This window comes from Epinephelus fuscoguttatus, linkage group LG24, assembly GCF_011397635.1.
Source record: "Epinephelus fuscoguttatus linkage group LG24, E.fuscoguttatus.final_Chr_v1".
NCBI classification, from domain to species: Eukaryota; Metazoa; Chordata; class Actinopteri; order Perciformes; family Serranidae; genus Epinephelus; species Epinephelus fuscoguttatus.
In genome coordinates this window covers 13,767,046-13,789,385 of record NC_064775.1, presented here as the reverse complement: position 1 = coordinate 13,789,385, position 22,340 = coordinate 13,767,046, and the positions used below count along the sequence as shown (strand labels likewise).

General features: G+C 39.1%; 1 protein-coding gene across 1 annotated transcript; it reads right to left on the bottom strand.

Annotated features, from left to right (window-relative positions):
• dpp4 (dipeptidyl-peptidase 4) lies at positions 1–16,322 on the bottom strand. The gene is made up of 26 exons (XM_049570551.1): positions 16,046–16,322; positions 15,851–15,938; positions 15,264–15,362; positions 12,282–12,373; positions 12,036–12,110; positions 11,888–11,940; positions 11,610–11,682; positions 11,277–11,397; positions 10,636–10,790; positions 10,438–10,535; positions 10,211–10,340; positions 8,243–8,281; positions 7,961–8,059; positions 7,736–7,806; positions 7,150–7,203; positions 6,924–7,039; positions 4,206–4,259; positions 4,017–4,115; positions 3,402–3,471; positions 3,111–3,305; positions 2,828–2,882; positions 2,492–2,591; positions 2,276–2,334; positions 2,101–2,173; positions 689–762; positions 1–601 (listed from the first exon to the last, which is right to left on the bottom strand). Exons 1-26 carry the CDS (start codon positions 16,046–16,048, stop codon positions 509–511), a joined length of 2,238 nt encoding a protein of 745 aa, XP_049426508.1. The 5' UTR covers positions 16,049–16,322; the 3' UTR covers positions 1–508.
• Positions 16,323–22,340: the final 6,018 nt, after the last annotated feature.

Here is a 22,340-nt window from a genome sequence, read left to right as displayed (position 1 = left end):
TTGTCATTAATTAATTCTTTATTAATTTACAAAACAATTATTACATCAAACATTCAACAATGATAAATTTGGTAAAACTGTATAAAATTATTGTGGTGCATTATGTTTCTGTGCATAATTTAACACAATACTGTAAAAACTCTTCATATCCAAGTAGTACAAGTACAGTTACACTTTCACATTATTATATCGATGTTGTTCCACAGGTCAAGTAATGGCCTTTTCAGAAGTTCACAAAAACAAACATTAGAAAATAAATCACATTTTCCATGTAGATGTGTTAAAAATAAAAATATAGGATATAATTTCCAGAGGAGCTGCAGACAAAATTTCACATACATAGAATAACATCATGATTTGGACCACTTTGTGTTTGTGAGTTTCTGCTCAAGACTTTTTCCTGGCATTTGGAGCACTGATAATCACTGCATTCACGATTAACGACTTTATCCAACATTTTGTTATTCACATGACGCAAAGAAAATATTTCTTTATCATCCAGTGGGTTTCATGCAAAGCACCTCTGTAGAAAGTGACTCATGTGGGTGTAGACATGTTGATAGGCCGAGCCGCCGAGCCCGTGATCCTTATCTGTGTACCACTGAAAGAAGGCACAAATTTTTTTATTTCAATATCATTAAGCCTCAGTCTTCCGGTAATTCTACTCTGGGTTTTCCAGATGACTCACCATTGCCTCAAAGTCCACTTGCTCCTCCACCAGAGCCTCAGAGATCTCGGCTGCCTGCTGGAAATGAACATTGTCTAGAAAACACAACAATGTTTAATTAATGAGGCTTTCGATACGATCTGCCCATTTTGGTCTAGACAGGTCAGGGGGTTCGTGCGGGACCACAAACTTTTCCAAACTACCATGTTATGACCCAAAGTGTTGGTCATGAACAGAGTTTGATTTTATGCTGGCACTATAGATTAAAGGTCAATAGGTCAACAAAATCCTAACAACATTTTCTGAAAGGCACGAGTATCTATGTTAAATTTTAGAGGAGCAGTTCAACATTTTGGGAAATACACTTGTTTGCTTTTTGCTGAGTGGTAGATGGGAAGATAGATACCTTTTTCATGTCTGTATGGTAAAGATGAAGCTACTGCAGTCACCAGTGTGGACGATGCAAATTTACCTATACATGCTTTGCCACGCTGGTGGGAGGGTGGTAAAAGCAAACAGATGGGCATTTCCTCTGTTAGTGCTCAAAGCCAATCTGGCCTGTCTGTGAGAGTATCTTTAATTTTATTTGGTAGCTGTTTTCCCTTTTGCCCCATAAGGCTATCAACCTGGGCATATACTAGAGCTTTAAGCCTGTGCTCTGGTGAATGGTTAGAGAGAAGCATTGTCAAACAGAATAGTGGAGTGCTCAGTTTTGAAGGACACTTGAACCAATGCCTGCTCAAACTTGTGGTAGTGTGGTAGCACACCATGTAGTCTCCTGTGTAAAGCGTTGTGGTAAGGTTTGCCTTGATGTTGTGCAGCTGTCTGACTAAGAGCTTACATTAGCAGTTTCTCGCTTCCTTGACTGAGTCGACTCCTGAAACTTTTCATGTGCTTCTCTGAGCTTCTCAGGTGAACATTAAAATTAGTGGGATTTCGTTCTTTTAGCTGTACCCCACAAATATCATCGTCCCTCTTCATCACGACACATTCAGGCTACTTTTGTCTGCTACAGGGTTGTAGTCAAAGTATTTCTGTATAGATCTATGCTGCTTTCTACCAGCAACGTCAGTGAAGCATCTCCTTATTTTTCTTCATCTGCTTCTTCCTCTACTTATACTTCTTCTAATTTTATGGCAGCCGGCTGCATCTGCTAGCTGTTGTATTGCCACTCTCTGGGACTAGTCCGTTACTGTGTCATCAGGCAGTAAAACAGAACAGGAGTGTTACACACCACAGTGCAAATGGAGGTAGAAAAAAAAGAAAAAAATAAGTTTATTTTACCTGCAATTCTATGTAGTGTTTTTTTTTTGTAGTTTTCATGTTTTTGAAAGCTGGTGCTTTTAGAACATGACTGATCGGTAGTACTTTACAAGATATAAATTACTAAAATTTTCAAGTTAATAAATAAAGAGTGGCCCTGTGTAACTCACCGTCAGCTGTTCCATGAACCAGAAGATACTTTACCGAATGGAAATTCTTGGCCCGCTCAGTTACTGTAGAGTTCTGCACACAATCAGATTTGTGTTTATCAGTGACCACAGGCGTAGCTAATAATGGCCGTCAGATACAAGAGATGGTCTTGATGTCCCTGAGTGTACAACTTACAGCGTAGGCAAGGGAATTCTCTGAAGGCTCCATCATGTAACGCTCTGTGTAGATGGAATCTAAGAGATCATTGCAGATATTGTGTGTCAGTAAAGTGGGAGGGTTGTTAACATGAAGCATTAGCTTAAATAAACAAATAAATAAATGTATATATATATATATATATATATATATATATACATATATATATATATATATGTAGAACTATGTAAATACCATAATATTTCCATTTGGACACTGGAGCGACCGCCATTCCACATTTGAAAACTCCACTTCCTGATCCCAAGGCCATTGATGTCACGTATCCACCATAAGACTGTGAGAGACAATCAGCTTTTTACTGCAGCTCATCCTAGCCTTTCTGTAAAGTCCTGACAGCAGGGTGAAACATTAACTCATTTTCAGAGCCATTTATTGCCCTCTTAACTATCGAATAACACATGCATATTGCTTTAGGAACACAATAAAATCATCTTTGTGCTTGTAACATTTTTTGTTTTAATACACTCGTTCTTCAATAAAAGTATTGTAATACAAAGCCCGACAACTTACCCAGCCCCAAATAGCAACTCTGTCTTTGTCAATGTAACCGTCTTTGATGAATCTCCTAAAATACAAGAAAGAAAATTGAGGGCAGTAAATAAAAAGGATGTAAACTTGGCTTCTCATCAACGTTTCCACCCGCAGACTCTCATGACCTTTCCTGTGTGTCAGTATACACCTGGTAGAATTTCACAGAAACAAGTCAAATCCAGTTTTATCAAACAGAGAGTGAGGCTGTTTGTTTGAGCGGGAGATGCACTGACTTGTCTAAACTGCTCCTCGCTTTCCTCACCTGGCCGCCGTTATCTGATCTTCCACCTCATAGGTTCCCAGACGTTTGTAGATTGCGTGCATTATCTTGTCGCCTTGGTAACCGCTTCCTCTTCCGTCAAAGCTGGCGACAATGATTTTCTCAGTGCTGGCCAAATAGGTGGACCAGCTCACTCTGTAGATGTAGTCTGCTTTCTGACTGCAGGGACCAGCATACCTGGAAGGTTGGGTAAAATCTAGTATTAGTTTCTAAACTCTCTTTTGAAAAGCATTTCTGATTATATGTTGCTTTTTTATATAGAGAAATTCTTACACATCTATCAGTAAAGGGTACTTCTTGGATTCATCAAAGCCTGGTGGCAAAAACATCTGGTACCAGAGTTCTGTCAAAAATATGAGCATCCATAGAAAGATGTTAATTAATTATTCATGGTTCGTTAAAAGGTGGAAGAAACACTTTTTTGCTTCCAAGTAGCTCCTGACCTAAAGGGGTCAGCCCCTTCCAAATGGTCAGAAAGTAAATTTGGGGGTTTGTGAGATTATTAATGGAGTAGGAAAGACGATAAGCTAAGTGCTGCTACACAAATTTAAAATTGTCTTTTGGACTTTTCTTCAATTCTTGCTTTTTGTGAAATATTGGATTTTACCTCTTTTGGCATCAGACTGTAAGAGGGATAATTCAGCATTTTGGGAAATATACTTTTTCTTTCTTGCTTAGAGTAAGCAGAGAATATTGATACCACTCTCATATCTGTACACTAAATATGAAGCTACCGCCACTAGTTTAGCTTAGCACAAAGACAGAAAAAATAGGGAAACAGCTAGCTTAGCTCTGTCAGGGCTAACTAAATCCATCTACCTGCACGTTGTCTGTTTAATTCGTACAAGCTGGAGTAAAATAAACTGTGAATCACCATTGATCACTTACTGTATCCTTCAAGTGTGATGGTGCCTCGACGCATGGTGGGCATCTGGATGTTAGATATCAGGCTGCTGAATGCTTTATTGTCCTCCAAAACATAGAACTCTTCAAATGTTAAAATACAGAAAACGAATTAGAAAAACATTTTCTCCTCTTTGGTATTATTTCAGATTAAAATTCAAATGTATGGATTACCTTTATTAATATTATTTCTGTTATCCATGAGAACATGGTAAGGAATGCCAGGACCTTTGCATAGAAAGATAGAACAATATTATTAGCTCTTTTAAAATCAACCATCCATGTATACTCACAAATACAGATACTCCTTTTTGGCTCTTATTTGTAATAAGTCATAAAGATATACTGTATTCAGAATATATTGTATGTAGTACACATTAAGGCCCTGACACGCCAAGCCGACAGTCGGCTGTCGGCCAGTGTCGATCCAAGTGTCCATTGCCCTCGTTTTTGTGATGTGTCCTGCGCTGTTAGCACCAGTTGGCTATTGTTGGCTTTTTTCAGACAAATCAGCATGTTGAATCAATGCGTTTGTTATGTATTGATGTGCAACTTTTTGGCCAAGACACAGGCGATGTGAGGCGACGCAGCAGTCAGCCTTTGTTGCCACTAGTTCTTGTCGTTCAATGTCTTGTCAGTGTCGGTTTTCTTCTTGCCTTTACGTACCACCATAGGCCAGTCTCTATTGAAGGGACAGGCAGCTGAGCTGAGAAATGTGCTGACCGTGAGTTGTCGGCAGAGAAAGACCGCAGGAAAAATCAGGATATTTTCACATCTAATTCAGTGAATTAATTGGTTTTGATGAGTTGAATTTTGTTGCTGTCAAGTTTGAATGAAGTGTGTTTTACGATGACTTAACAAGGCAATTAAGCAAATCTTAGTTCTGTGAAAGAGAGAAACTTGAATTCAGAGGGTGAGTGGTTGAATTTCTCTATTTAATAAATAAGTAGTGAGTAAAGTACATATATATATAGTAAAGTATATATGTATATACATATGTGTATATATATACCTATATATATATATATATAGGTATATATATATATATATATATATATATATGTATATACAGTACAGGCCAAAAGTTTGGACACACCTTCTCATTCAATGCGTTTTCTTTATTTTCATGACTATTTACATTGTAGATTCTCACTGAAGGCATCAAAACTATGAATGAACACATGTGGAGTTATGTACTTAACAAAAAAGGTGAAATAACTGAAAACATGTTTTATATTCTAGTTTCTTCAAAATAGCCACCCTTTGCTCTGATTACTGCTTTGCACACTCTTGGCATTCTCTCCATGAGCTTCAAGAGGTAGTCACCTGAAATGGTTTCCACTTCACAGGTGTGCCTTATCAGGGTTAATTAGTGGAATTTCTTGCTTTATCAATGGGGTTGGGACCATCAGTTGTGTTGTGCAGAAGTCAGGTTAATACACAGCCGACAGCCCTATTGGACAACTGTTAAAATTCATATTATGGCAAGAACCAATCAGCTAACTAAAGAAAAACGAGTGGCCATCATTACTTTAAGAAATGAAGGTCAGTCAGTCCGGAAAATTGCAAAAACTTTAAATGTGTCCCCAAGTGGAGTCGCAAAAACCATCAAGCGCTTCAACGAAACTGGCACACATGAGGACCGACCCAGGAAAGGAAGACCAAGAGTCACCTCTGCTTCTGAGGATAAGTTCATCCGAGTCACCAGCCTCAGAAATCGCAAGTTAACAGCAGCTCAGATCAGAGACCAGATGAATGCCACACAGAGTTCTAGCAGCAGACCCATCTCTAGAACAACTGTTAAGAGGAGACTGCGCAAATCAGGCCTTCATGGTCAAATAGCTGCTAGGAAACCACTGCTAAGGAGAGGCAACAAGCAGAAGAGATTTGTTTGGGCCAAGAAACACAAGGAATGGACATTAGACCAGTGGAAATCTGTGCTTTGGTCTGATGAGTCCAAATTTGAGATCTTTGGTTCCAACCGCCGTGTCTTTGTGAGACGAAAAGGTGAACGGATGGATTCCACATGCCTGGTTCCCACTGTGAAGCATGGAGGAGGAGGTGTGATGGTGTGGGGGTGTTTTGCTGGTGACACTGTTGGGGATTTATTCAAAATTGAAGGCACACTGAACCAGCATGGCTACCACAGCATCCTGCAGCGACATGCCATCCCATCCGCTGTGCGTTTAGTTGGACGATCATTTATTTTTCAACAGGACAATGACCCCAAACACACCTCCAGGCTGTGTAAGGGCTATTTGACCAAGAAGGAGAGTGATGGAGTGCTGCGGCAGATGACCTGGCCTCCACAGTCACCGGACCTGAACCCAATCGAGATGGTTTGGGGTGAGCTGGACCGCAGAGTGAAGGCAAAGGCCAACAAGTGCTAAACACCTCTGGGAACTCCTTCAAGACTGTTGGAAAACCATTTCAGGTGACTACCTCTTGAAGCTCATGGAGAGAATGCCAAGAGTGTGCAAAGCAGTAATCAGAGCAAAGGGTGTCTATTTTGAAGAAACTAGAATATAAAACATGTTTTCAGTTATTTCACCTTTTTTTGTTAAGTACATAACTCCACATGTGTTCATTCATAGTTTTGATGCCTTCAGTGAGAATCTACAATGTAAATAGTCATGAAAATAAAGAAAACGCATTGAATGAGAAGGTGTGTCCAAACTTTTGGCCTATACTGTATATATATATATAGGTATATATATACACATATGTATATACATATATACTTTACTATACTATATATATATATATATATATATATATATATATATATATACGTATACGTATATATATATATATATATATATATATATATATACGTATATATATATATATATATATATAGCACAATCAGAGAGGGACAGGAAAAAAACTGACCACTGCAGCTCAGACGGTAGAAGGAGGCATCGTGGCTGAAGTAGGCTGAGTTATACAGACAGTCATCTCCACGTATTGCACAAGTCAGACACTTGACTGGTCCTTGACCGGTCAACCTGACACATACAAAGGCACACATTTAAGTCTGAAGAAATGCTTTGGAATTAAAAATTATGTCTGTAAATCAGAGACAAAAAGAGTAAAACAGTAAATTAAAGACCCTTACTGGTAAACATTCCTTCCTCCAGGTTTTTTGTCCTTTTCATTGCTTGAATAATATCTGTGGAATAAGTGGTATGAATGAGTACAGAGGAATTTTCAGACTGTAGCGAAGGGGGAATTCAGCTATGGGACCTCATCATTTAGTGACAATACCAACTTTTTCATAGACACCAAATTAAGTTTGGCAAAGCGCATAAATAATACATTAGAGACATTAGAAGGTTGATTGCAATTGGAATAAAACGTAACTAGTAGGGTTGGGAATCTCTCTGTGATAGACGATTCGATACGTATCTAGATACACAGGTTACGATACGATTCAAAAACGATATATTTTTAATACAGAACGATTCGATACAATTTGATATGGTGTAGGAACGATACGATTTAATACGATTCGATACGATTCTATGGTTAATATTTGTTGATGTAGACATTAATCATACATTATAAAATAAAGAAGCCAATTCTATAAAAGTGACATTCTTACAGTATTTTCAAATTTGTAAAAGACCACATCCCCAAGCATTGTTGCTGTATCGCACTGGCAAAAATAAAATAAAAAGTCAAACAACAACAAAACAACTTACACACTATCTGCAGTTACTTTCAGAATGTCAATGACTTCCCATTCTCCAGAAGTGATTGGTGTAGCTTTGCCCTGCATGAGTCAGAACAGATTATGAGTGCATGGGAACATGCTAAAACATTTTTTGATATTGTGCAAAATGTGTGATATTCTACAAGTCTCAACAAAGAACTCATTTGGCTGGTATAATATTGGACCACTGGCTAAAATAGATCATTCTGCCTACCCCAACAACATGATGGATGTGCTTGTATTCTTTGGTGTCGCTCATCAACAGGTAGTAGCTGTTCTTGTCAGCAGCAAAAACTGGCTCTGGTGGAGAGAACTAGGAAGAACAAGTGTGTTATCATATATTCTCTGATTTTTTAACAACAAAAGAACTCAGTGGCACTTATTTGTAAGGCTATGGATACACATACAATACTTGTTAGAAGTATGGCTTTGGTCTTTTCATGGAATTCATGAAAAGAAAGATATTGAATATCCTTTAAAAGTGTGCTGGACATACCCGTCCAATCCATCCGGTGGAACTTTTCACCTCCAGATGCTGTAAGAAATACAACCAGTTTTTATTGCTGCAATAAGAAAGACTTGAAACAGTATAGCAGCCTTATCAGTGTAAATACAAAGAGACATTGCAACACAGAAATTAATTTAGAAACCTGACATGGAAAATGTACAGGTGGCAAGGCCTTTCTTTGCGTCAAGCTGAACATGTCTGAACTTTTTGCAACCAGGTTAATTTAAAAACCAACAGTGTAACTGCCACTTTGATCACCAACAAAGAAGTGTACAGTAAGAGTTTGTGACATGGAGCTCAGGAAAATAAATGTCCATGATTCAGCTAAGTTTATATGTAGGTCATGTTATATTCTGGGTAGTTTAAAGGATAGGTTGACATAAGTCTGTGGTAAAACAATACTCAGATGACAGTATGTACAAGTGTTAAAGGTTGCTGCATGTGTCCCTGTTGTCCATATACTGGAATGCATTTTTAGCCTTGCTAAGACCAGCACGTATGTGTACATCGCAAAATGTCAAGGTAGCGTCCCCCTTTTGGGCATACAAACCCAAAGATCCTATTGATATCAATATAATTTGACATGTGTTTGGATTATAATTTTGACACGTCTGTATGCATTTATTTCTTGTTAATCAAACATTTGTTTTATAGACATGTCTAATAATTGCTTTGTGCCCTTGCCTGAACCTAAGCTTCTCAGATACCTTAATATGTTAAGGTTGATAACCGTTGTGTCCCTCCAGTCTTCTTCCATCCAGGTGGATCAATGACTCAACACAGTGGCTGGATATTACATTTTTGGACATCTTTATTTGATGAAATCACCAGGTATGGTTAGGCCAAGTGTTGTCTGTAAATAACCAGCCTGTTATTTAGCCAACTGTTTGATTTTTGGCAGAGATTTAATTGGAAATGACAGTCATGCTGCTCTACTGTAAGACTGTACTGCAGCAGTCTCGCACTCAAGCTAACGTTAGCTGTTCATCGGTAGTAACTGTCACCAGCATCATTTACAATAATGACAGTAAATATTTATGTTTATTTTGTGCCTTAAATTGCAGTGTGAATGCCTTGGTTTACCTGCTACAATACAGCTTTCCACCATTTTCCTGTTTCTCTCCTTATGTAAAAGCGCATTTCTTTTCAAAAAAAAGGGGACACAGAGTTAGCGTGGACACGATGCCGGCCAGTCGATCTGTAACTTGAAGCCAAAGCCTGAGCTGCTATCTTCTCTTTTTCTTACGATATGGCAGGGATAGAAATCGGAGATAAGCTTTTTTGGATTTATCGTTGGTGCAACCAGCTATACAGCAACTTTTTGGCATATCGTTGTCAATTGAAACCAGTTTTTTTAAAGTAGAAATTTGGAGACATGTTTCAGTCTCCTCTATGTGCGCTGTTGCAATTAGTACTTATATTAGCACTGAGCTCAAAACATCAGTGTGTCTATGCACAGCCACATGGAGCCACTGGCATTAGTTATTGCTTCAGGAAGAGATATTTTCACAGCCAGTATGAATAAGAGCAACACTTACATCTACAAATAACTTTTTCAGTGTACATATGACAATGTGAATTTTGTTTAAAGACAGACTTGAACAATGTTGACCTAACCCACAATCATATAAAGGATTATGTGTGGCTGCATTCAGCTCAGCAATGCATGGCAGCTGGTTAGCAGTTGAAATGAAGGCAATTTAGACAAAATAAACTACTTACATATCTATAAAACCTGACCGTACTCACCCACTTTCAGTAAACAGTGTTGCTGTGTGTAGGTTTTATTGGTACTGAAATGTTTTGTGTGCTGAAAAGTCATCAATAGCTGCTTGCAATTTTACACTAGCATTACACAAAGAAAGTAACTGTGTGTAACGCCAGTGTAAAATTTAATGCTATACATTGCTCTAATGTAGAAAAACAATAATAATTGTTCATAACATCATCTTTTACCTCAGCGCGATCCCATGTAGATTCACTAAAATTGTAGATCTGTAAGATGAGGTGGTTTTGTACTCTCTTCAGCCATTGGACAGCAATACGTTCATCTGTCACCCAAGTAACACTGGCCAAGTAGTGCTCACTGAGGGCAAGAAAAAAAAAGTGGCATTTTGTTGTCTGTTTCTGATTTCCATTTCTTGATACAAAGCTAAAGAAAATAATAGAGGCTGTTTGATTACCTCATGCTGAATGGGGCTGGAACAACAACCTCAGTAATACTTGCTACGTTGTCAGTGTCCACAACAAACAGTTTCACAATAGGGTTGGGAGTACCAGGCTGCACAAGAAAACAACGTAAGATACACTTATTGACATGCGATCTGAAGATCCGAGTACAAGCTTGTTAGAGTCAAACAAGCCCTAGATGGATGTCCCACCTTTGGATATGGAATGGAAACAGTGCTGGGGTACTGGTTGTCGCCATACCAGGAGTACTCTATATTATGGACCTCTGTGTCATTGAACTGAGCATAAGCCACGTACTTCCCTCCAGGTGACCACCAGAAGCCCTGACCGGATGAGAACATTTCCTCTGGAAGGGGGAAAGTGTGGAGATGAGTTAGGATTCAGGACTGCATTGGGGGTCAGGTTTAGGGTTCAATTCCCACTACAACACCTGTGCTAAAAAATACATGTATTGATGAACCTGTAGGCTGCATGTTGCTGTTTTCGTATGCAGGTTCTTACTGCAGCTGAAGAATTTCATCAGTCTTGTTTTATGTGATTATTTAACTATCCTACTTACAAAATGCATTGTCATAAACAAGGACAGTTATTTGCTCCTTCCTGATGTGGCATGCTGGAGAAGAAAGGATTTCACAAAAACTTTTATGGTAAATCTGTACTACAGTGTCACACTATCATTTCCTGATAAGAAGACAATATGGATGCGCAGTGCAAAAAGTATACGGAAGTGAAACTTCTTCAAGCACCACTGACTTAGAGAAGTAACTGTCAAACAATGAGTGGACCCTTATTGTTTGACATACATGAATTCTCTTCACAATGTGCCACTTACCTTCATACACCCAGTCCGGGATCCCATTCAAAATCAGATTCTCCTCCCCATTGAAAGTGACTTGCTGTGAGGGCGACCCGGGGCTAGTCTTTATATACACATTATTTTTCCAAACATAGGCCTGAAAATACAAGAAAAATATAAATAAATCATTCAGTAGAGACAGCTTGGTTTGTTTTCTGAACCCTAACAAACACAGTTTGAGCCCTTTTTGCTCTGCTCAAGTGTTTGGTAAGGGTTGTGCTCGATTGCCTCGTCTATCACCCACTTCAAAGCTGAAATGTCACTCAAAGTTATGCACATACAACCAATCATTTGTGTGTCCAGGCTTACCAGTTTGTGCCCTTGAGGAGCCCAAGCAAAGTACTGGACTTCGTCAGGAATGTCAGATGGTATGAAAAATTTTCTGAAACAAAGTGAAAAACGTACTATTATTTTATTTCAAAAGCAATATTCCACTTTAAATGCAAAACATAGACCATTTGGCTGATGCTTTTAACTGGAGTGCATTGCATTATTATGAGTGCAAACATTTAACCATCTATAGGAAGCAAAATACTTTGTGTAGGTGTAAAAATAAAGCAATGAAAACACATTGTTCAGGTACTTACTTCAACTCCAGGTCATAAAGTGAATATGAAGCTGTAAATGAATGCCGCCACAGCTAATGGGACAAAAAAAAAAAAAAAAGACAACGCTGTGGCGTTATCACTTTATGAGAATATGCATCAGATTTAAGTGACTAAAAGCTTAGTGTACCTTGGAATGGTTGCTCATGAATGCAACATATTTGTGGTCAGCGGACAGCTGATAATCATAAGCATCCTTTTCGTCCTGTGTAGGGAAGAAGAAATCTGTTGTGAGAGTTTCATAGAACCCTACTCATGACCTCACAGACAACACTGCATTTGTTTGGATAGGTATGTAGTTTCCATGCTGATTTCATGTGGTTTATGTTGCTGACACAAAAGATGCATACAGACGCAAATGAGAAGCCCGACTTACAAACTTGTCTTTGCTCAAGAACTCCTCTGACCCTCCTGTGAGGATGTTCTGGAGGAAGACTGAGCCCTGGGACTTATTCAGAAACTCATGATCTGTGAAGGTGAGAAAAACCACGTGCAAAATTGAATATTACATTTAAATCATGGGGCAAGCAAACAAATCCTTAAAGACATCAGCCTAACACTTAATAATAATGGTTCAAAACACATGCAAGTAATACAAATGCATGGATCATGATTATTTATGAATGAATGCAGGATGTTTCATGAATTCTTGCTGCTCACCATTAAGAGATAATCAAGTTTATGTGATTGGTTAACACTTAAATGGCCACTCTGCCAGTGGTGCTCCTTTGGGAGGAACCAGGGAAGAACATGGCCTCCCAAATACGATTAAGTCAAGTCTTTGGTTCTGGTACAGCGTTGTGTGGGTCTGTGTTGGAGCAGAAATGACGGTCTGCTGCTGCTGTTGTTGTTGTTGTTGTGTGTGGGTCTGATTTGCTAGCATGTGCTCTTGCATAATTTGTTGGTGCCCCTGACTACAACAGTTGTTATTGGTACATGCCCCAGCTTGTGTAGTTGATTTGATCTATAATCATCCACAGACTGCAGACAAGCAAGATACAGTAAGGATTGTAAGACTTCAGTTTACTGAGGCATGCACCTGCACTGTACTGGGTATCCTTTGCACCTTGGACAAAGAGCAGACCCCCTCCCTGATTGTCATTGTACAATTTGTACTCTGAATATAGGGTTCCATGAGAACTGTATTCTGGTCAGGGTTGAAAAACCTCTGAAGCACTATTTTACACACCACTCAGTGTTTAACTTGCTCCTGAAACCTGGCACCTCTAAGCCTAAACAAGTGCTTCAATATCAGGTGTACAGAGTCATCCAGTGGGCCGGATTGGACCCTTTGGCAGGCTAGTTCATGCCCACTGAGTGTATGTTTGACGCCCCTAGTCTAATCTACATTGTATAACTTAGAATCAGCATATTAGACTTTAAAATCGATGCTTGACAGCATCTCTCAAACAAAATGTCCACCCAATCATATTTTAAAGGCATTAATGACTCGGTAGACATCTGTGCACCAGCTGTGTGGAGTGGATTCCCATTATGTACTGGTCTGTTTCGTGGAATGAGCCCATACAGGCCTGCAAGTTATTAAGGAAAAAAACAAAAAACAAATTACTTCTCCCGAGTTACATTTTGGGAATTGCCCAACTTTTACTTTTACATACTTGCAACTAAAGGTGTCGATATCTTGGCATCTGCTGCACAGATTTTGACCATTCTTTTTTTTAGATGATTTTTTCTGGCTTTTGTCTTATTTGACAGGACAGATTTTTTACATGAAAGGGGGAAGAAAAAGAGGGGATGACATGCAGCAGAGGGCAATGGGTTGAAATCGAACCCCTGGCCGCTGCAGCAAGAACAATGCTTTTGTACATGAGACCCCCGCTCAGCTACTGTGCGCCCTAACCATTCTTTGTTTTTTTTTTTTTTTTTTTTTTTTTTTTTTAAAAAATCTGTTTCTTGTGAGTCCATCGTACTTCCATAGAATTCAGCGTTGGTGGGCAAAGTGTTGCTGACCGACTAGTTTCTGTTCTGATTTTGTTTATGAAATGCATTTTTCTGTTCCTGCTCCTTGATTCCAGCTAATTTGGTTGCACACAGATATACAGTCATTCACTGATGATTCTCCAAGTGTTAACTAATCACATATACTCATAGTGATTTGATCATTCCTTAAAGGGTCATTTCAGTATATTTCAACTTGGACCCTATTTTATTGGATGTAAATGACTAATCGGAACAACAATTTTTGAGATTGGTTCATTAATGAGAAAGACCATCACAACCTGCAGTAGTGAAACAGGCTTCAATGTAATCCTTGCAGGCAATTGAGCACCATCATTTTATTTTCACTGAAAGTGTTTTTGACACTGACAGGTGCAGATTGTCATACTAAGTGTCTGACAACATTATGGAAAAGATCCTTACAGTGATAGAGGTTTTTGTTAAAGAGTAAGATCCTTTAACCAGAAACAACCTCGAAATCGAAGAAGAAACAGTAGTTTTTATCATTGCAAAGCACTTCATAGAACGATGATAGAAACAAAACAATTGTCGCAACTACCGACTTGGCTCATCTCTCCACTGCTCCAACAATCACCAGCTCTGGTTTGGTTAAAATAAATCATTAATTCAACAGTTGGATGTAATGACATGCTGGCTCTATACATGCTAAAATTGCTGTTTATTTAAATGGAGTCTGGTGTGTTTGGCAATGGTGATTTCGGGTTTGTTTCTTATTAAACAAAAAGGATCTTACTCTGAAACAAAACAGTCTATCTCTGTTGGGATCATTGTCAGACACTTGTTATAACATTCTGAGCTTGTCAGTGGCAAAAACAAACACTTTCAGTGGATGTAAATTTACGGTGCTCAACTGCCCCCAGGAATTACAGTACAGCCCGTTTCACTGGACAATTTCAAAAATGGCTGCTCCCTTAATCACATAGGATGGCAGAGGAGATACCTGCACACTAATGTAACTGGGCTAGAAAGCCACAAAAAGTCCACACGCTGAGATCAATGCAAAAATAATCCATTTATGGAGGCATCTGTGCACAAAAAAGGTGCTCAAGTGCAAAATAAAAATGGTGAAGAGTGAGTAAAAACAGCAGCAAATATTTCAGTCCTTGACTATCAAAATGAGGATGTATTTGAGTTTTTGCATTGATCTCAGCCTGTGGACTTTTTTTGTGGCTTTCTAGCCCAGTTACATTGGTCGTCCTTTCTGGTGTGTCTTTTGTACCAACTCACCCAAGACAAACTTTTACATGCATGGACTTAAATGAGGGGATCAATCCAAGTCAATAAGTAACCAGAGAGAAGGAGAATACTGTAGCTGATGGATAATAAAGTATCCTCAGTGACACATTTATGCTCCTTTTTACAGGTTTAATTCTCCCACCTGAGATCCACCTCATGCCAAAGGACTTTGGTTTCAGTGTATTGTTGAAGACATCCTCCAGGGTGAAGGATCTCTTGTTCTTGTTCTCATCCTTCTCCTCTGAAACACACATAAGAAAGTTAGAGCCTGTCAGGAACCTGAAGGTCACAAGTTACAGATATGATATCAAACACACGCACACCGTGATCACCATCATAAAACGAGCTCAGTGCTGTTAAGGCTGTAACTGATAATGACAAGTGGAATATTACTTACGTCAGTGTGTATTTGAGGGTGATAATGGGAATTGTCAGTGTGTACTGAGTGAGTGTGATGCTATTTGAGGGCGCGTGCTGTATTAAAGAAACTAAATTGTGATCCCCTTTGTGGTGTAACACCCTGATTTACGCCATACATTAAATAAAAAACAGTGTCCATTGGGACATTTTTGGTGCATCAGTGAAGAATTGCAATTTAAATCGGCCCTAACGCATCATGCGTAATGACGCGTGCGTAATGCACTTATCTTCGGATGTGTTTAATGGCGCGTCGGATCACAAATGATGCGCTAATGCCAACATGTGAATCATTTAAAAGCAAAGACTTACCTTTCAAAAATATAGCCGTGGGTACCGCTATCAAAATGACGACCACCGCCACCCCGAAGACTCCGAGGAGCACCTTAGCGATGGAAACCTGCGCAGAGTTGAACGGACAAAAGTCAGAAAAGCACTCCAAAAATACTCCCTATGAGGCTCACCCCGACATACCATCGACATGTGAGTATAAAACCAAACACCAACCATTGTTTCTGCGCTTAGGTGAAGTGTGTGACCGATATCCGTGTAAATCACAACTCCATCGATCCGGGCGGCTGCACGCGCGGAGAACACTAAAGTTAGAAGATACGCTGCTTTGCTGTTAAATATTATCTCAACTGAAGTTTCAAAGGTGGGACAATAAATGTCCGGCGGAGTAAAGTTCGTCAGCTTTGATGGTGTTCAGTGTTTTGAGGAAGTGTGCGGCTGCCTGTCAGGTTGTTCCCCAGACTGTCCGCTATTCAAAACATTGATTCATTCATACGCCGATGAAAATCGTGGCCATAAAGTCGTCTTTTTAAACATTTTATGACCGTTATTTTACATGCAAACAACAAATTACATAAAACAAGTTGCATTTTTTGTTCAAAACCGCAACAAGTTTATACTGTATATTAATAAATGCATTACTCATGTGTAACAGGGACTTCCCACCAAGCACCAGACGTCCATGGATGTTATGATTATTCCGTTTACTGAGAGAATAGCATGAAATAGTCATAGTGTGGCTGCACAGTTAGCTCCCAGACAGGCTCAGGCACTGACTCATGGTACTATGTTTGCTTATTATCATGCAGTTTCCCAGGCAAACAAATTCCACCTAAACAAATGCCGAAAGAAAAGCAGAATGCAGAATATTGTATATAAAATACATCTTTAAAATACAATTAATATGCAGAGTATAAGAGATGGCTCAGGCAGTATGTAGAATTTAACAGATTCATACTGTACAGTCCTGTCATACATTTAAGGACCTTCAGCTGTCAGGGTCAGTGTGAGCGTCTACTCATGCCACCTAATGAAGGATATTCACCAGCACATAAGCACCCACTCCAGACTTCCATTTGCTAATTTGCTAATTTAAAGTTAGACACGGTGGATTTTTAAATGGTGGATGTGTGTATTTTTAGACTGGACGTGCTTTTTAGGCCGAGAAAAATTGAGAAATAATGAATAAAATCATGGACCAGCAGAGTTTATTTCTGGCGGAGTGGAGAACATTCTTGGTAAACAGCTTTTAGTAGCACGTAGGGAAACTGAGGATGTACTGATGAATTTTAATGAATACAAATATTTTTAGGAAAATAAAAAGAAATGTGAAACATGGACAAATATTCAAATTAATAGAACATTTCACAGACATTGTAGACCTTGTTGCTTTACTTGTACCATAAAAATCCTTTTCAGACTCATCTGTCTCTGTTTATTGCCAGTTCCTCTTTTATCAGATTTGATAAGACAAATAAAAGACTAAAGCCATTTGCCTGAATACACCTTATCAGCATGAGATTATGTGTCCCAGTATTTTATGAACTCAGTGCTGACATATTCATGATTGGAAAACAAATGGCCATTTAACAGCCCCGAAAAATACATGAGGCATTTGATGTTACATCTCTGCCGGTCGGTCCACCACTTTGGTCCAGACTGAAATATCCACACAACTATTGTATGGATAGCTAAGAAATTTGGTACATACAGTCATGGTCCCCAGAGGATGTACTCTTGACTTTCCTCTTTTGTGCGAGTCATTGACTGTATATAATAATGGACAAAGCTACAGTGACGTCACCCATTGGCATGTGGACTCCCACTTTGAAGCCTTGAGTTTTGGCCGTTGCCATCTTGTTTTTTTTTTTTTGGATCCAGATGTGACCATATTTGGAGAGGATAGTGCTGCAGAGGAGCGAGGGTTGGATCTGACTCACAGAGGGCTGCAACGCTTCACACAAAGCCTATCACTCAGGCAGCCCTGCCCGTAAATATGGGTAATTTTGGGCCTCAATGAAATGTAAACGGGTGAGTAAAAAAAAAATGTCACCCCATGTTTCGTTGTCATGAATGTTGAAATTAGCTATAGAGACCAAAATGTTTTTTGTACCAGGCTGTGAACATGTTTATTTATGCTGTAAAGTTGGACATTTTAACATGGGGGTCTGTGGGGATTGACTCTGTTTTGTAGCCAGCCTCAAGTGGCCTTTAGAGGAACTGCAGTTTTTGGCACTTTCGCATTGGCTTTATTTTTCAGCCTCGGAGGTTGCTGCTTGGAGCCAGCATGAGATTGACATTTGTGGACTGAGTTAACTGTCAGTTAACAATGAAGGGATGGACTGCCATAAAATTCAACATGTATTCATGTCCCTAAATTGTAGTTGGTGATCCCTCACCTTGACATGTAGCGCCATCATCAGGACCACATACGTACCTGCAAAACTGATGTCCTTGCCATCAGCCTCCGCTGTACTTAGTGTTTAATGTTATTTAGCAAATGTTAGCATGCTAACAGGCTAAACTGAGAGGGTGAATATGGCAAACAGTATACCTACTAAACATCAGCATGCTAGCATGGTCAATGTGAGCATGTTAACATGCTGATGTTAGCATTTAGCTCAAAGCACTACTGTACCTATGTGCCCAGGCGGCTGTGGCTCAGTGGGTAGCAAGGGTTGTCGATCCTTGGCTGCACTATTGGGCAAGACACTGAACCCCAAATTACACTCAGTGTAAGTGTGTGTGAATGTTTAATTGATGGTAGCTTTGGGCACCAGTGGGTGAATGTGGCATGTACATGGAGTGTAAAGGTGTAAAAGCACTTTGAGTGCTCGAAAGGCAAAATCCATGTATCATCCGTCCAAGGGCAGCCTCACGCAGCACCCTGCATGGCTGTAGACTCTTAGCCTTGTTAGTGATCTAGGAGGCTACATTTTCTGTAACTCCGAGGACTTGAGTAACATTGAGGAATGACCAGTCCACTTCTGCATTGGATGACTTCACATAACTGTTGTGTGACTGATAACAGCTGCTATGAAGGCTAATAAACTCATAAATGCCATAAAATACATACACTGTATTTACATAATCATTAATATCCTTCCTGCTTCAGCCTAGGTCCTTTAGGAAGTGTGAGAGCTATGTCACCGACCGTGGGACACAAGGGTGAAAACTCAACAAGCAGCATATTATGAGAACAGACTGATCTTTTTACATGAAAGCGTTGAACACACTTTGGAGCAGGAGGACTAAAAGTAAAGTCAACTTTGGTCCATGTTGCCACAGACTGTGGAAGTTTTCCACTTTGTGCGTAAGCGCTGACCAGTCGCAGTCAATGCTAAAAGCCTGTTAAAAGCTTAACAAATATAAAGCTGTGCCTTTATTGGGAATAGGCATCATATTGTGCACTTGTTCCCTTCACACCGGACATCCTCAGCAAACAAACAGACAGTGGATGTCTTTCCTAATGCAGCACAGCTTGTTTGAAGAGCATTACTACATAGATGCCTCCATTTACCTCCGCACAACTAAAATCGTTTATAGGTGTCACTTTGAACACATTTGGTCTCACTGGATAGATTGTTGGTGTGTGGAGACACAGAGAGACATACATGGGGCAGTAAAAAGAGGGGGAATAAATGAGAATGGAAACAGCCATTGAGGCATTACAGAGACTGAGAAAGCTGTGATTGAACAGTCATGTAAGTGTCTGTACAAGTGTTTCATAGGTTATTTTCTCTATTATGAATTATAAGTGTAGGGTTACATTGATATTTTTGTCTTTCGTGATTTAAAAACTTGGGAAATATGGCAATCAACAAACCAAAAGAATATTAAATTACAAAAATATACTGACAATAAGAAAAAGGCCTACAACTGTTAACTAATCATTTAATAACCCTGCTGAGTATTTTTTATTAATCAAAAAGAAAAACGCCAAATACAGTTTTAAAAGTCTAAAAATACTTTAAAATGTCTAATTTGTCTGACCAGTATTCTAAACCTCAAGGTTATTTATTTTAAATGACATAAAACAGAGAATTAAATAGCTGAAACACTCGAAACAGTTGAAAATTGTTGATGAATCTTTTTAGTTGAAATATGAACAATGGAAAAGTCCATATTCAAAATGCTTTTGTGTGCAACACTGACAAACTGAGTTAAATGTTGCACAAACTTAATAAAACTGAGCGTAAGCACACAATCATTTATCATAGCGAGAGCACATCTGACTGTTTATATGCTGCAATGGATGCTGGGTATTTGCACTCAACTGTTACCAGTTCTTCGAAGAGGAATGTCCAGTGTTTATTCGCAGCGATAAACAGAGACGCCCTTGACTTTGATTTAAACAGATGTTATGTAAGTGTCAGTACTATAATTGCATTCTTGGCTTGTGGTTAAGTAGAGTTTGGACGTTATTGTTTGGGAGAACTGTGAGGAAATTACTGGTGTTAGAAATGGATCAGTGATGCTTCTATTAACATCTTATAGCACTGTGTGTATGAGCGTTATGCACTGGAGCAGCAGCTGACCTCCACACTGTCTTTTATATTAGACACACTACTGTTATCAAGTGGTGGTACTAGTACGAGTACTCAGACGTTTTAAAGTGCCAGTGCAACAATGTGAAAGTACCTGTCACTGAGAGCTCCACTTACAAACAGTTTAACTGGAAGAGCAGATATCTGTGATGTAGTTGTCTCCTATTTTCCAGTGCAGTGAGAGGTGGCTTATAAGAGAGTTCTGTTGAAGGTAGTCTTCCTTTTACCGATGAGGGGTCGGCATATTTCCAAGAAAAAGCTATCTCTGTTGGCCAGCTTGTAAGACAATCGTATAGAAATGCCTCTCGGTGGAACACTGGGGTTTCTGATTAATTACTCAATCCTCTATTTTAGTAAAAGTATGAAAATAACAATGTAAAATGCTCTCGCTTACAAGTAAAATATATTTTAAGTACAGTATCTGCCACCCTGACTTTTTTCTGTGTCCGTTTTTTTTAAACCTCTGTGGACCTTAAACAGTTATTTACAGGAAATTACACTCTCTGGTGGAAATACTTACAAGTGATAGACATCTGAAACGTGACACTACACAGGTTTTTTGTGAAGGAATCACAAGACCAAAAGGGTGGAAACCACCAGTTTAATCTGTAACAATGTGTTGTATTTTATCATCTTATTCATAGGTGCAGATGTGAAGACTTCGGGATTTAGGACATGTGCATTAGCCCCCCCTCCCCAGTGAAAACACGTAAGTAGCAGAGGACTTTTATTTTGACAACATGAAAGACATTAACATCATTGTTTGATGCAGATAACGAACACATTGGTGCATAAAGATTCACTAGAATGCAGGAAATGAAGTGATTGATGGAGGACCCCCAAACTCCCTCATTTCACGAGTGTCCCCACAAAGTATATTTATACGTAAAACCTTAATCTGTGAAGTAAATACAGATGTCAGATAAATATAAAGGTGTAAAAAAGTAAAATATTTGTGTCTGAAGTGTCAGTGTAAAGTAGCATAGAATTAATGTACTCGGGTAAAGGCGTCGTTACATTTGTTGCGGTGTGACCGGTCCTCCTGTGAAACCACTGAGTGCCTCATAACAACTGTTTTCCATATGACTCTCCATGTGTCGGCCGCCCCAGAGAACTACTGGTACCCCTGAATGTGGATGTGACATGGAGTCATTGTATATCTGCAGTTGGCTTTTTGTCACAAATGAACTTTACCACCATCTACTGGATGTAAAAATGTATGGCATTTATTCCGCCGAGGCTATTTGACAAAAGTATTTTAGATGCTTTTTGTCCACTGCTATGGTCTACAATCTGCAACAAAATGAGAGATGAACAGTATGATATATGTAGAGGTCTCTGATTCTAAATAATACATTCACAGACCAGAGAGAAGAGACAGCATCTAACTTACAAAACCTAAATTTATGATTGTGGCAAATTGGCACAGGGAGAAATCTGATTACAGTGCAGTCTTTAGGGATATAATTTTTGATTAGTAATATGTGTGTTTGGTCAACTTTAGAAAATAATGGGCAGACAAGACATCTGGATGTGTATCATCAAACCCCTCAGAGGAAGATAAGTACCATGAGAACACTATCACGTTACCATAGTAACCCCAGACCTCCATCAGGCCTGGGTTACACCTGAATACGTTCTTCTTGTGTGCAGTTTGCATGTACAAGGGACCTTCATCATAGTTTTGATAAGCAATGTAGCAAAAGTCTGCAGATTTTAAAATGTGCATGAAAACTTGCAGATTTATCTCATCGCTTGTTTTGAAGACAGGGACTTCTGGGAAATCTGTCATTTTACATTATTGCACTTAAAGTTATGCTATCATGTGACTTCAAATCCACAGTAAATCTATGTAGGTATCTCACAAAAACTTGTCATTATTCCTACAATGTCTCACATCTGTTATCATGAGTATTACAACATTACCTTCATAACTGCCATTGTGTGACCTCACTTTGCCCTTT